This window comes from Phasianus colchicus, chromosome 2 (genome assembly GCF_987193195.1).
Source record: "Phasianus colchicus chromosome 2, bPhaCol1.hap1.1, whole genome shotgun sequence".
Classification (NCBI taxonomy): Eukaryota; Metazoa; Chordata; class Aves; order Galliformes; family Phasianidae; genus Phasianus; species Phasianus colchicus.
In genome coordinates, this window is record NC_143437.1 from 24200303 (window position 1) to 24214584 (window position 14282).

The 14282-nt window shown below is 35.6% G+C and overlaps 1 protein-coding gene across 8 annotated transcripts in view; it reads left to right on the plus strand.

Annotated features, from left to right (window-relative positions):
• The window catches only part of LOC116230059 (uncharacterized), a 317299-nt gene that overhangs the window by 176133 nt on the left and 126884 nt on the right, over nucleotides 1-14282 (plus strand). For 3 of the 8 annotated variants that reach the window (XR_016464046.1, XR_016464047.1, XM_090135140.1), the window contains one exon: nucleotides 3770-4648. The exons of the other annotated variants lie outside the window; for them this stretch is intronic. Coding sequence is in view for 1 of the 3 variants with exons in the window: in XM_090135140.1 (XP_089991266.1) it covers nucleotides 3770-3814 (45 nt within the window). In the remaining 2 variants the exon portion in view is untranslated. Of the gene's footprint in view, nucleotides 1-3769; nucleotides 4649-14282 lie in introns of those variants that run through there. 8 annotated transcript variants of the gene reach the window in all.

Below are 14282 nucleotides of genomic sequence, written 5' to 3' on the forward strand. Positions count from 1 at the left end.
CATGTGAACATCATGCTGTCTCTTGCTCACTCTCACTGTTCTGTTTGATTTTGGTTACTATCAACAATATCACCATGTGCAACCAGTGTAAAAGGTTGGTTGCTGAGACCATAGGAGGTGAGACAAGAGGTTTGAATATCTGTAGGCTTAGGAGGCTATTAAACCCAGCCCTCTCACTTGCTGAATCTTGTAAGCATTAAACTGCTGCATGGAAGATTGAGATTCCCACCCATCCTTTTAAAAGAGAGTGAACAAGACTTGCATTATGTGCAGAATCTCATCTTGTCAGTGTGCTCTTGATATTATTCAGTAATGATTAATGTTTTTGATGCCTTAAGGAACCTAAGCATTCCTTTGCCAAATTTCTAGATCCTCTCTTGGGAGGGATGGGAGAAATAGGTGCTAAGCTATTTAGACTGGGGCAATTCTAAGCATGTAGAAAACAAAGCACCTAGGGATCTTTCAGGTCAAATGGGGAGGGCTGTTGTGAGTTTAAGCACCCTCTGGAGTAATAATATCTTACAAAGAAGTATTTAAATTTTGATTTGGACATCTGGGACTCAGACTTGGATTTGCTCTTTTTCACAAACTTGTGTTCTTCACTGGATGTAACTAAAGGTCATTGAAAATGGTTGTAATATTCTAGATACAAACAGGAAGCAAAAATGTTAGCAAGTATATTCCTTCTTATTTCAAATTTGAGATGTATTTATGTTTTGGCTATTCTACCTCACGTCATATATGCATGTGAGTAGTTACTGCTTTTTTGATGGACTTCCCAATACACAGTTTACAGACCTCTGCTTAATAATGTTGTGCTGTCTTCTACTCAGAAGCAAGACACTCGACACTCATATTTTAGTTGGGTCAGATATTAGCGAAAAAATACAGAAGAGGTTGAGAGCGATAAGCCATCAAGAGTCCTTAAAAAGCTAAAACATTTGGTGTTCTCATGCATCCATGTTATCAAATCAAGCCCAAGGTACAATATACCAATCCTTACTTGACTCTTCATAGTGCTTTCATAAATACTGCTTTGCAGTGAGAGGTCTTACACAATTTAACATTGCAGAGAAAGTAATATCGAGAATATAGGATAGATAAGGAGATTTCTGCTTCAGAAGACTTTTACTTCATCAGATCAGCATTTACACTCTGGATCCAGGCACTACGATTTGTGGTTTAATCTGGATATCTACTTCATAAGTTATTTCCTATGAATTCACACCCATTCACACAATGTCACAAAGTTGAGTATATGCTTTCCTGATTGGAATTATTTCCAGTTCAATTTCCCTAGGCTGTGAGATATCTCATTATTTTCTTTTTCCCACTGTTCAAAAGTACTTGGAGGGCTTTGTTTTTAACGTTTTTTTTTTTTTTTTTTTTTTTTTTCCCTCATCATCCAACTGATCCTGTTTTTGGTCAGTGGAAATCAGGTGCTATTTACTTGATTTCTGCAACACCCACTTCATGGGAATCTCTATACCAATAGCTCTACCCTTGGCTTATAAAAAACAAAGCTGTTCTGCTCTGGGATTGCCAAATGAGACTAGCTCAGGTCAGACACAAAGGAAGCAGGAAGAGAACAACGGTGAACAAGGAAACATTACTATGAAAACAATTTCACGTTTATGAATCATAAAACCGTTGGTGAAATTAATTAACAAATGTGTCCTGAGCACATTCAGAGAAAGAGTTGAAAGACGAAACATCTCTGTGTAGGTAAAATAAGTTTGTAATATTATTTGAAGTGTTCTCAAGAATTTCTTGTGTTTATTCTACACACATGGGAAAGGGGGGAAAAATGAAACAAAGTCAGGGCTTTAGGGCTGAAGTGGCATATTTTTGACGCAGTTACACTGGAGGAAACCAGTAGCACTTTTGAGCACATAACCCTGTCATCAAGTGATAGAAAGGCAAACTCTTGAGTCTCATGGATAGTAAGAATTGGCTTAGAAAAGGTTTTCTGTTTGTTTTTTTTTCTGACTGTACCAGAGGCAGTGTGATTGCTGCAATCTTTGGATAACTCTTGCTTGTAACCTTAGAGCACAGTCACTACAGCATTGTTCTTGCAAAACGGAAAGACTTTCAATCCTTTTCAGTCACTGAAAAATACTTAATTATATGCAGAGAAATTTAAAAAGCATTATCCAACAGAAATATATCCCTGAATATACTGAAATATAGTTTCAACTTCCTAGATTCTTCAAGAGGAAATATCTAAAATTAATATGATTGTGTGCAACTGTGTACAAGTTTAATAATTTTAATTTTTTCCTATAAAATAGAATAATTTCTGAGTATAATTATACGAACTTTAACACAGTAGAATTTGCCTTTTTCCTCTTCACTGTGTTTCAGATCTTTTCCTTTTTTTTCTACACAAACCTCTATTGGTTGAACTGTAAACTAGGCTTGAGACTTTATCTACTTTTTTTCTTTTCTTTTTCTTTTTTTTCCCCCATGCATATGTCTCATTTAACCACAATTAAGTATATATATTTTTTAATGTATGCACCTAAATTCTTGCCAATTTTTAATAAGTACATTAGGGATTACTATTAAAGTATACTACTAAATCAAATAACAAAACCATATTCTAAAATATCTTGTTCTGACCTGTGCTGTTTTGCATGTAAATTTTAAGTAGGATTATTTCTCTGTCATCTTTACATTAGCTCTACCTAATGGAGTGTATTACTCCTTTTTATTTAGTAACAGAACAGTATAACAGTCCTATATTTCAGTGCCAAAAAAAGTATGTATTTTAAAAAATGTGTTCATATATATATATATATATATATATATCAGTATTTGAGCATGGACGACATAAATGGTGTTACATAGTATATGTTTCATTGCTGTGATGGGCTGGAAGGAGAGAAGAAAGTGGTGTTTTGGGAATGGTAGGACAGAAGACAAGAAAAAAACATTTAGTTGTGCAGCAGAACAGCATTCTTCACCAAATTCCCTGTCACTAGGATGATGTTCTCTTCTATCAAGTACACATATCAAATATTATTAAATATTTTATGTACAACTGTTTCAATAATACATTATAAAATAGTTTTTTTTTCACTTTCTCAGAGTTTGATTGTTAGTTATAGGAAATTCCTTTTAACTGTTCTGCTAGCTGGACAAAGCATTAAAATAAAAACACCATATGGAAGAGTTTGCTAGACTAGGTTAGAAACTTTCTAGTGCCATTAAAGCCTTAATGATAAATGCTAATTCCTTAAACCCAAAACAGTGTATTTGAGCCATTTGGTTGATGGATTTCTATCAAGGCTCAATCCTCAAAGAACATTTCCTGAATTCTTTCTTGATTTTTCATGAATCTGGTGACATCCAGTGGGATACGTATTGTTTGGGGCAGATACATCTGGTTAATGTCTCCCAGGGCCAGAGACCTCTGCAGCTGCAAGTGAAATGGACATCCTGCTTGTATTAGAGCAGATGTTGATAAGAGATAAAAAAAAAAAAAACTGAGCATTTAAATAATCTGTGTTGGTCAGTCAGCACTGATTGATAGCTTAAAATGGGGTTAAAACCCAGATTTTTTTGACTTGGACTTTACTTGCAGTTTGTTGATTGTTTTGTAGACATAGGGAAAACCTGGCTATTTTCTTCTGACTGTATCTCCCTATTTTCATTAAGAGATTAAAATCAAGTATCAGAATTTCCTGCAGACTTGGAAGCACTCTGTGTTGTTTTTTTTTTTTAATCGGGTATGATTTTCTTGAACTTTTTTTTTTTTTTTTGACAGAGTAGCTTGAAGGAACCTCCATCTATGAGAGAACAAAGTCCATGAAGGTTTTATTGTTGCATTTAGTAAAATGCATTGACTCCACTGAATTCCTAAAACAGTTTTAAGTTGTAGAACTCACCAGATGGCTGTAACAAAATACTGCTAGGCTTCTTGTCTGTGGAAGAATTTTCCTGAATTTCACTTCTAGTCTTTCTTTTTGGCAGAGCACTGTAGAAGAAAGAATTTGAATTTTCTTCTGATTTTAGTATTTAATGTTCCCAGTTTCGAAACTGTGTTTGCATCTGGGCTGTCATATAAACATTTCAAGTTTTAAAATTGATAACTCTTGAGTCCAAACTTTCTTTGTGCATAGTGGAGATTGTGGGTATTCTAAACTATTGACATCTGCAAGTTACTAAAAGGAAATGAAAATTGTCCTTTTTCCCCCCATATCCCCTTGACCTCCATTCCCCAGTCCATATGATAAAAATCTATTCCATTTTCAGAAAAGCATGTGATACACTGAAGTGGGTAGGAGGGTTTCGCTGCATACCAGTTGTAGGACAAAGATAAATGAAATGGGTGTTTTTTGTTGTTTTTTTTTTTTCCTGAAGTCAGTCTGTTTCAAAGCGGGATCATCCAGTGTCAGCAAGAGGGACAAAACCAGGATAAATGATGGAATCAAAGCCTTACATCTTCAGCACAACCTTAAAAATAAATAAACCTGGAAGAGAGCCAGTATGCCTTTCCTTTCTTGAAGGACACTGCAGCCCCCTCATTCCTATTCCTTGTGCTGACAGCTTCCAGCTGTGTGGAATATTTAAGTTGGAATAGTACAAGCCTACCGCTAAGCTCTATACTCTGCAGTGAGCCTAATGCTTTCAGTTATATTATTAAAGCGTGTCGAGTAAAGTAAGGGGTAAAATACATAAATACATGTGGTTTGTTATTTTGAGATTGCTATTTTTTATTATTTTTAATTTTAATTACATTTAAAAATTTAAGAGATTTTCCTAGCTTTGAAAGCTCGTTGGAATAAACAAAACCAAACCCACTCTGAATCAGCTCAGCACTTTCCTCTGCTTTCTCCTGAAGATAGATAGCCTGTAATCGTTTGTCTTATCAGCTAACTTATCAGCACTTCAGATATTCTCTTTAAAGTGTCCATTAGTTATTTCTCATACCAGAAACCAGTTTTAGGCTGTTCCTCGAAGAAATCTGTATTTATAGCCAAAAGCCTTAGCAGATCTTGAGGTTCTAATGTAAACTCCGAGAAAGATACTGGGAGCCCCATCTGAATTCCTTTCAAAGCTTTAAATTCCTTCCATTTCCTTTTCTCCTTCCAAGAAAGACATTGTATTGATTTAGATTTTATTTTTTTGAGATAGGACACAGCTGACCTGGGAATTTATTATTGTAGTTCACCTGAGTGAATCAGTCTCAAGTAGCCCATCAGATTTCAGAGATGACTGTTGCGGGCATAAAAGGGTGTTCATATATAGACATATGGAATATATATACTTTCTCCATCTTATTGTGCATTTGTATATGTAGCTATCTGCATACACAGCAGGATCACTTTCTGTACACATGCGTATACTTACAGAAATATAAAAAAGTTTTACAATTTGTATTATATTTCAAATCAGCATAAAGAGTGTACAATTTCATTGAGCCATCAATCTGAGAAAATGTTTTCCTTTTGAGCAGTCCAAACGTCTCGTTTTCTTTGGGCTTAATATTTTTTGTGTCTTAAATTTCATATTGAAAAAATCATTTCAAACATACAAATGGGATATTTTTTTGTTTTGAAAATGTCAGAAGGGATTACTTCTGCAACTTTAGGAATTCTGTTACTGAAGAAGACATTAATTAAAGCTGTCTTTTCCTCCTTTAATTTCAACCAGCTGATGTTTTCTAGCAAAACAAATGAATTTGAAACAATAAATAATGAATGGGTGTGCTTTCTAAAGGATTCTGCAGTGTTTTGTTAACCGATGAGCAAAGTAGTGCAAACGACTTGGAGTTTTTGTCTGCAATGTGACATGTTATTTAAGGGAGAAAATGAAAAATACACATCAGATAGAATATCTATTCAGATAGATATTCACATTTTAGGGGGTTTAAACAAGTCTAATATCCAATGAAGGACATATAATCAACATAGTGTACTTCTACACTTAAGCCATATATTTATACGGCTTTATATATATATTTATATGCCTTATGACTATATTTATGTGGTAAGTATGTTTTAGTCTTTCTGGAATAAAAATAAAAGTTAAATTGTATAATAACATCTACATTTGTTCAAAACTTGAGGAGTGATTTTATATTGATGCAGATGCAGGAGATATAATAATATATATAGTATATAATGCAGGGTTATAATAATAGTTGGGGATATTTTATAAAAAGAAAAAAAAAGAAGAGTCAGGAGATGTAAGCTACCACAGAGTCTGCACCTTGTCACTATGAAGTTTAAAAAAAGGGTTTACAGGACAATGGCGTGATTGAGGATGGAGAGAGTTGTTTTACTTTTTATCTTTGATACCCTTGAATTATGTAGTTTTTGTGTCATTTTATGTAATTATTCATTTGAAAAATGCAGATTGTATGAGTGGTACTAGTACCAAATTGGAAATGAATTTCCCCATAGCAAGCACAAGGAAAGTGTGCCTGTGGCTCCTAGGTGTAACTGCTTCTGTTTTGATGTATGCTTTAAACACTTTTTATGCAACATGTGAACAAGAGGACAATAACTACTATAATCTGGAGAGTTTTCACTGGTGGTTCTTTGATGTCTTCTATTCTTGTGACAGTGAGGGCTGTACATTTAACTGAACTTTATTTAACGTAACTGGTTGTTTAAATACACATAGTTCACTCCAAAAGTAATGCCTCCTATTTATTTCCATAGAAACTACAACAGGTACAAAATGCACAATACTACTACTTGATAGAGCATATTCTCAGCTACAAGAAGCTATTTTTCAACACAGTTGCCACCATTAGCTACACATTTTCATCGGAGATGAGCAAGAGCCTGCACGATGTGCTTGTAAATATCTGCAGCAGTGGAGATGATCCACCACTGCTGTCACCACTGCTGAAACACACCATTCACTGCTTCACAGTACTCACATCCACTGTTTGGTCTCTGTAAACATTCAGCAAGCATCAAAGAATTGGACCCATTGGGTGCAATTTTTTTCCACATAGAGGAGTTCAGTTCCACACCTTTGCTCCATACACACTTCCATGTCAGAGGCCATTTTGTCAGACTGCCACCCTGCTACCATCTGTCACATAGCAACAACGTGTAACGGATGTTGGTGGGAAGGTTCAAACTCTACTGCCATGACACCAATATCCACCTTTGACATCATGGGCCAACATAGTAAAATAGGAGGCGTTACTTTCAGAGCAGCCTTATGCTCTGAGTAGGTATGTTTATGGAGGCTTTTTTTTTTTTTTTTTTTTCATTTCAGTCAGCATATACAAAAATAGGGCAGTTAAAATTTTGTTTGTTTTGTTTGTTTGTGGTTCTTATTGCAACCTCTTGAAGCAAAACATCTTCTTGCTTTCTATTTTGCTCAAACAGCTGTTTTCAGCAGGTCCAGTAGTAGTTTTTTCTCTAGTGAGGAAAAATTGATGGTAAAGTTCAGTGTCATTAATGAACCCTGCTTTTTTAGAAAGACTGCAAAGTTTGCTCTAGGAAATAGAGGAATCCATGGGGAGAAATGAAATTTCATTGTTTCAAGCATCAAAGCCTCCTGAGCCTTCAGGCATATTCCAAATGTTCCACAATTCCAGAAACATGCTTTCCAGACTTTTCTTAGAAAACAAAACTTGTATTTCTCTGAATAATGGATTGGTGTATTTCTGACTTTCTGTTATTCCTGTGACTTTCTAAAAGAGATGCCTGAGTGAGTTGTATTAGGCATCAGAATAGGATGCCCAGGCCAAAGCCACACTTTATCCCCTGTTCACTGCCGAGCAGGCAGTGGCCCTGGTCCAGCACAAGGGCATGAAGATAGTGACCTACCGCTCCCCCAAGCTGGGTTTGTTGCTAAAAGGCAGGAAAGTGCAAGGAGTTGGAGGGAGCAGGCTTGTGAGCTTAGGGGCACGTGAGAGGTAGTGAACATTTCCTAATGCTTTCTACCTTTAGCACTCTGTTTTCAGTTCTTTCCAGCTATTTTATCCTAATAATGTAAGCTGAAATTTTCCATGCATTGTTCCATCAATTTTTTATTTTATTTTATTTTAAGTTTTAACAAAAATGTCTTCCTTTTCCAAGAAAGAGGTGAAGAACAGGTGGCTTTGCCAGAATTCATTTTCTTCATTTGGTTTTCTGAACAGCTGTGTATTCTCTGTGGTTTGGAGATGTGTGCTGAAATTTGGCAGTGAAGTGCCTTTCATTGTTCTCATGAAATTCAGCCTGTTTTAGTTGAAAATGGACGGAAAATTGCCATTTTCATAAACGCTTTTTATATCTTTCTCATATTTGTTTGTTTTGCTAATGGTATTAGTAACATTAAGAAAAACATAGCATCCAAAACAAGACAAAAATTTTTCAATTAAATATAATAGATAATTGTAAGTTCTTTATTCTTTATTTATTCTATGTTCTATAAATATTCTAAATATTCTATATCTGTACTAGATATTTCATATATATCTAGAGTATATATATATTCTATATTCTAAATTCTTTACAGAGAGAGTGGTGAGGTGCTGGAACAGGCTGCCCAGAGAAGTTGTGGATGCTTGGGGGAGTCCTTGGAGGTGTTCAAGGCCAGATTGGATGGGCCCTGGGCAGCCTGGTCCAGCATAAAATGTGGAAGTTGGTGGCCTTACATGTGGCGGGGGGGCTGGAGATTCATGATCCTTGAGGTCCCTTCCAACCCTGGCCATTCTGTAATTCTGTGATAATTTGATATTAACTTCATTCTGAACTAAGACATATCAGCTGAAATAGAGATATAAAAATTATGTACATAAAAATCACGTAAAAATGTAAAAAACATTTCATTTTTGCCATGTTTGGCTCTTAAGTCTCCCAGAAATAAGATAACTACCCACAGAGATTTACTCTGTTCAGTTCTGTATAGCCTTTTTCTAGGAAGGAATGATTACCATTCGTCAAAACTGAGTTTAAATGGATATTGAAAGAATTAATTCTGTAGTGCTTTTAAGTCACCTTAAATGTAAGAATAATGTCACTGTTACTAATGAAGAATATGATATATTACTCCAAGAATGAGACTCAGATGTCTGAGAACTGCTCCAAATAATTTGAAGAAATCTTGGAAATCCACCTAAAATTAATTCCTGTGTTTTTCAAGCCTCCTCGCTATTTCCTAATCATTTAATGATGCAGACCAAGAACCAGTCTCACTAAGAAATTTCAGGCATCTGTTTCAACTTAAAATGTCTCCTTTGTTTCCAGCTTTCATCAGATTTCTTAGCAGAGTTTCTCTGTTGTGATCTGCATGAAATAATCGATAGCATTATTTGATAATCCGCAGCATGACGTACTGACAAATACAAACTAGACTAGGTGTGATATGGATCTCTTGTTTCTATAAATATTTTATGATTTCTCAGAGGACTTAAATTTTTTGGAGGCCTTAGAGAGATACGCCTGCAAATATAACACCATTTTACTGAATTCCAATTACATTTGAAGTTGTAGAAATTCCTCTGGCACTCATGCTGTCAAATGCTTTGTCTCTGAAGTACATGGTCTGTGAATTCTGGCTTCTTATAGTTTTCTTCTTCTCACTTTTAATTTTATCTCTTTAGAAGAACCTACATTTAAGCAAATGCTAATCAATACCAGGACTTTTTTTTTTTCTATAGAATTGCTGCTGAGGTGTATGTAAGTTATGTATGCTGAGGTATATATATGTAATCATAAATGCAATGGTGTAGGCTTGTGTGGGACTGGGAGAGCTAAGAAGTTAATCTTTGGTCAGTTTGAATGATGACATACAAGAAACTAGTTTTTATTATTTTTTTCTAAGTGAGTCTCCAAACTTAGACTAAATTTTATGTTGGTGCCGTGTAGACGTGGTGTTCTAGAAGAGCTATTAGCTTGGTCCAATGATCATTTTCATGTTAAGTTTTACCATAGTAAATCCTTTGACCTCTTGTAGTGTATGTGCACTCCAAGAACAAGCAAATGAAGAAAAGTATTTGACTTTCTTTTTTTTTTTTAATTTATTTCAGTGGGAGCTCTAGCTTTACAGGTACATTAACACTTTGTGCTTGCTCATGCTGAATAGGGCAATAGCCTCATCTCCGTACCACAAATATGACTCAGTTTTTCACTTTTTCTCCTCTTTCTTCTTGTGACGTGCATTGTACTGGATCACTGGAGTGTGGAACCGATCCAGTTTCTTGAGAACAGGAAAGCTTTTTTGAGAGATGACAGTGAAGAGTGTACTGTTTAGCTAGTGCTGGCATAGTGATGGTACCTGGACTGAGCATGGGGGGTGACTTTGTACCATCAGAAGCAATATGAATTTAAGCTAGTTTTGTCACGATGACGTTTATTTGTATCCTTAATACTCCTTGTCTAGGATTTCTATCTTAAAATTAGTTTGACTAGTCCTTGACTAATTACTGTACTGTTGTCTATGAAAACTCACACTATACAAAATTACTTGATTGAATCATTAATCTTACACTGGAAAACATTTCATATTAATGGCTGAAAAAGCACACGATGGCAGTACACACCTTTAGAACTTCAATTACATGAAGTAGTATGCAAAAAGTTAAAAATATAAACAGAATGAAACCTAGCTAACAGACTAAGTGATGACAGTGAGAAATGAAATTGTCAGGTATGCTTAAGAGTATGGTAATACAGTCATACAGTAGTACTAGTTGAACTCTTAGGAGTTGCTGCATTTGAGGTCTTTGTTACTGCCTTGGAAAAGGAGTTAGTCACTCAGAAAACTAACAGTTCTAAAATCTCTGAGTCTTCAATTCAGTCTGGACAATGATACAGAAAATATATCATAGTAGAATGGAAAGCTGTAGAAGAAGCAGCAATACAAGGCTAATCATTTATTAATAATAATAGTAATTAAAAAAAAAAATACAAGAAGAAGGAACCTATGCTAAAACAGATGATTTTTGGAAAACAGCAAAACTAAGAAGCAGTATGTTATATCTGGGTATGCCAAATGGACATGAATTTGTCAAAAAGTATTGATATGAAAAGACATGCAGTATTTGGGCTGCTTCTGAAATCATCTCATTACAAAAACAAGATTTGCTGTAATGACCCAGTACTGGAGTTCTGGACAATGTATTACCATAAACACACTGGAAAGGGGTTAACTGGCATTATTGGGTTTCTAAATGTTAAATTATGAAGTCTAAAAGGCTAAATTTATGCAGTTTCACATGATTTAAATTAGCAAAGAATTTAGGTCTAAAATACCTGGAGAAGATTCAATTTCCATCAATTGCCATAGCTCCATTTACTTAGTTAAGCAACTCCACTGACTTAGTTGAATTTCAGTCTCCAGTTCCAAGGTCAAATTATTTAGAATGGAACATGTAGACAAAAGCAATTACAGAGTAAATGTACATGGAAGGTGCTTGCACACACACACAGCATGATGAAATTGGCTGTGAAATGGATTACTTAGGGAAAAGTATAAATCCTGTTGTCTGCAATTTTCAAAGTGATTGTGAGGAAAGATTCATATAACGTGCTGAAGTGGAGTGATCTTCCACTAGCTGGAAAATGGGCTGTATTCCACAGTCTTTCCAAATACTGTTATTCTTTACAAGAAGCCACATTAGGAGAAGGGTCATATTTAAGTATTTATGTAACAATTAAGCCATAGAGATTCAAAATTACTTTCAAATCAAAACCAGATTTATGAATTCATATTTCTTTATTGTCTTGATTGAAGACAGCACCTTTGTAGATTACTTGTGCCCATCAGTGAGGTCTTGGTGCCCAGGTTTTTGTTCTGTAAGCTTGATAAGACCTTAGATAGTAAACTAGGGAATCAGCTTTTCGATTCTATACGAAGATCAGATTTGAAATCATGGTAAGCTAGAGCTTTCTGATCTTTTTCTTCTCTTTAAAGCAATTCAACTAAGGCAGTAACAACATAACTAAAAATCAACTTGACCTAACAAAAGACTAATATTGAAGATACATTAAGAAATTGAGTGCTGTCTGTCCTAAACATTTATCAGCTAAGGTCTGTTTTTTTCTCACATCTATTGTTTTTTCCCTTCTCTGACAAACAGCTACACAATTTTAATTTTATAATCTGAATAGCTTCTCTCTAGTGACATCAGTAGTTGTGTCCAAAGGTTATTTAGAGTTTCAGAAATATGTAAGCTCAGATTTTGACGTTCCTTTAGATACAGGAAACGAGATACTGTCGCTACAACAAAATGTTCTGCACAGTCACATGTAGTAGCCAAAACTAAACCAGAAGGAGAAAAACATGCTGCTTGGCAGAGATACGGAGTGACTTACATAAACAAGAGTTCTGCTCATAGCCACCAAAAAAAAAAAAAATTAATCTTCATGTTGAGATTCCTGTGCTTCAATTTGTTCAATATAGAAGCTGAAAGACAAACACATTTAACCAGATATCCAGCATCACTGGACAGTAAGAAAAGGGAAAACAGTACACAGAAATATTCTTGTGGTTCTGTTTTGTTCTCTGTGTTTAGCTTTGAGAAATAAGCTGTTCTCTCTTGATTTGTAGGGTATTTTGGGACTGCTAAATTGCACAATGCTGCACTAATGCTGAGCTTTAAAACTGGCTACATTAATATAGGTCATTCAGAATCACTGTGCCTTATTAGTGTTACCATTGCTCTGTGTTAAATCAGAGCTGCATGAATCAATCAGCATACGTTATTTTTGGATATAAAATAAAGTGTAATTTAGTAAGATATTTGAATGTGGTAGATACTATCTTTGAAATTTATGAGAATTCCTGCTTTCCACTCCAGTAATGGTAGTAAACAAGATGTCAAGGCTTGAAAAAAGATTTTTGATGATACTATTGCTTCTCACATTTCATCTTGCTGTACTTCAAAAAGAAAAGGGAGAGGAGGCAGGCTGCTGATAACCACTGGAAAACAAAGTAGCATGTATGATCAGATGGAGAATTGCAGTGAAATATGCTGACATTAATACTTGTTTTCACTAAAAGATAAAGAGAATTCTGTTTCTACATCTACAGTATTATCTATGTGCAGTCAGACAAATTAAGGGCTTTTATTGAAGCAGTCTTCTGCTCTGAAGACAAAATGTAGAGGGCTAAAACAAATTTATCAATTTCTTAGTTTCCTGCAGACATTAAAACCAATTGTCTCTGGCTTCAGGAAATTGGGTTTTCCTTGCAGGTCTACACATGGGGCAAGTGCCTGTTAAGTTCCAGGTACGTCCTACATTTGTGCAGGAGAGAAGGATATAGAGGGGTTTTATGCTCACCAGAGAAGTCTCCATCCTGCTGTTGACCATCCTTTCTTAGGCACTTTAACAGCTGAGATGTGTTTACTGTTACAAGAACAGCGCAGCGATGTGTGGTGTTAGAAGGTGCTCAGCCACGGATTGTGTGTGTTGGAGGATGCTCTCCTCCAACCCAAAAATTACTTACTGTCTGAGGTGATACAAAAATGTATGACGTGAAGAAGAGCTACACAGATAGATAGCTTTATTTTAAAAAATTAACTATTTTGGTGTTGTGTTGTTTGACCAGATTGCCCTGAAGTTGTGCCGAAGTTCATCGTGTTTGATTTTGTGTAATTGTGATGATGTGACATTGTGTGTAGATAAAAACCAGACTTTGTCCGGTGAAATTTTATCTGCTGATGCATTGTCCTAACACCAATATTAAAAAAGCAGTGGCACCTAGACAGCTTGCTGCAGGCAACTCAGTTATTACTACACAAAAGGGCATTTTTGACTGCCAGTTTCTTCTCTTGCTTGTCCTTATGATGAGCGTGGAGCCAAAGCCTCTCTCCGGCTTGCAGAAAAGCTGCAAAAAAGCAGTTGTCATCTGTTAAGAAAGGACTAACTGTGATGTCCCTGAAGTGAGCCAGGCAGGTCTCCTTGAAGGTCAGTGGTTATTTTCAGCAGAATAAGGCAATTTTCCCTGCTCCAAGAAAAGCAGTTTTCCTTGCTCCAATGTATTGTTTTTATTGTGATTCAGATTACAGTTGTTTTTCAGGGACTTAAATGCACATTTTGACTGGCAGGGTGAACATGATGTTCACTGAGCTCTGGGTATCCTTCATCAGCACGTTGTGAGTCTACCCTTTGTAAATCATCTAGCTGGGTGATAGGACAAATTATTTCTGGAGATTAGATTTCCCTCTCTTCTGTTAGCAAGTCTAAATCTTTTGGAGGTGTCTGCCTGCAAGTGATGTGTGCAATGGCATTTTCAGGACTACTACTTAGTGCTCAGTTCAGTAAAGTGGATCAATGCTCTGAATGGCATCACTATTCCAGTTTCTGATTGCTTCACTTCTT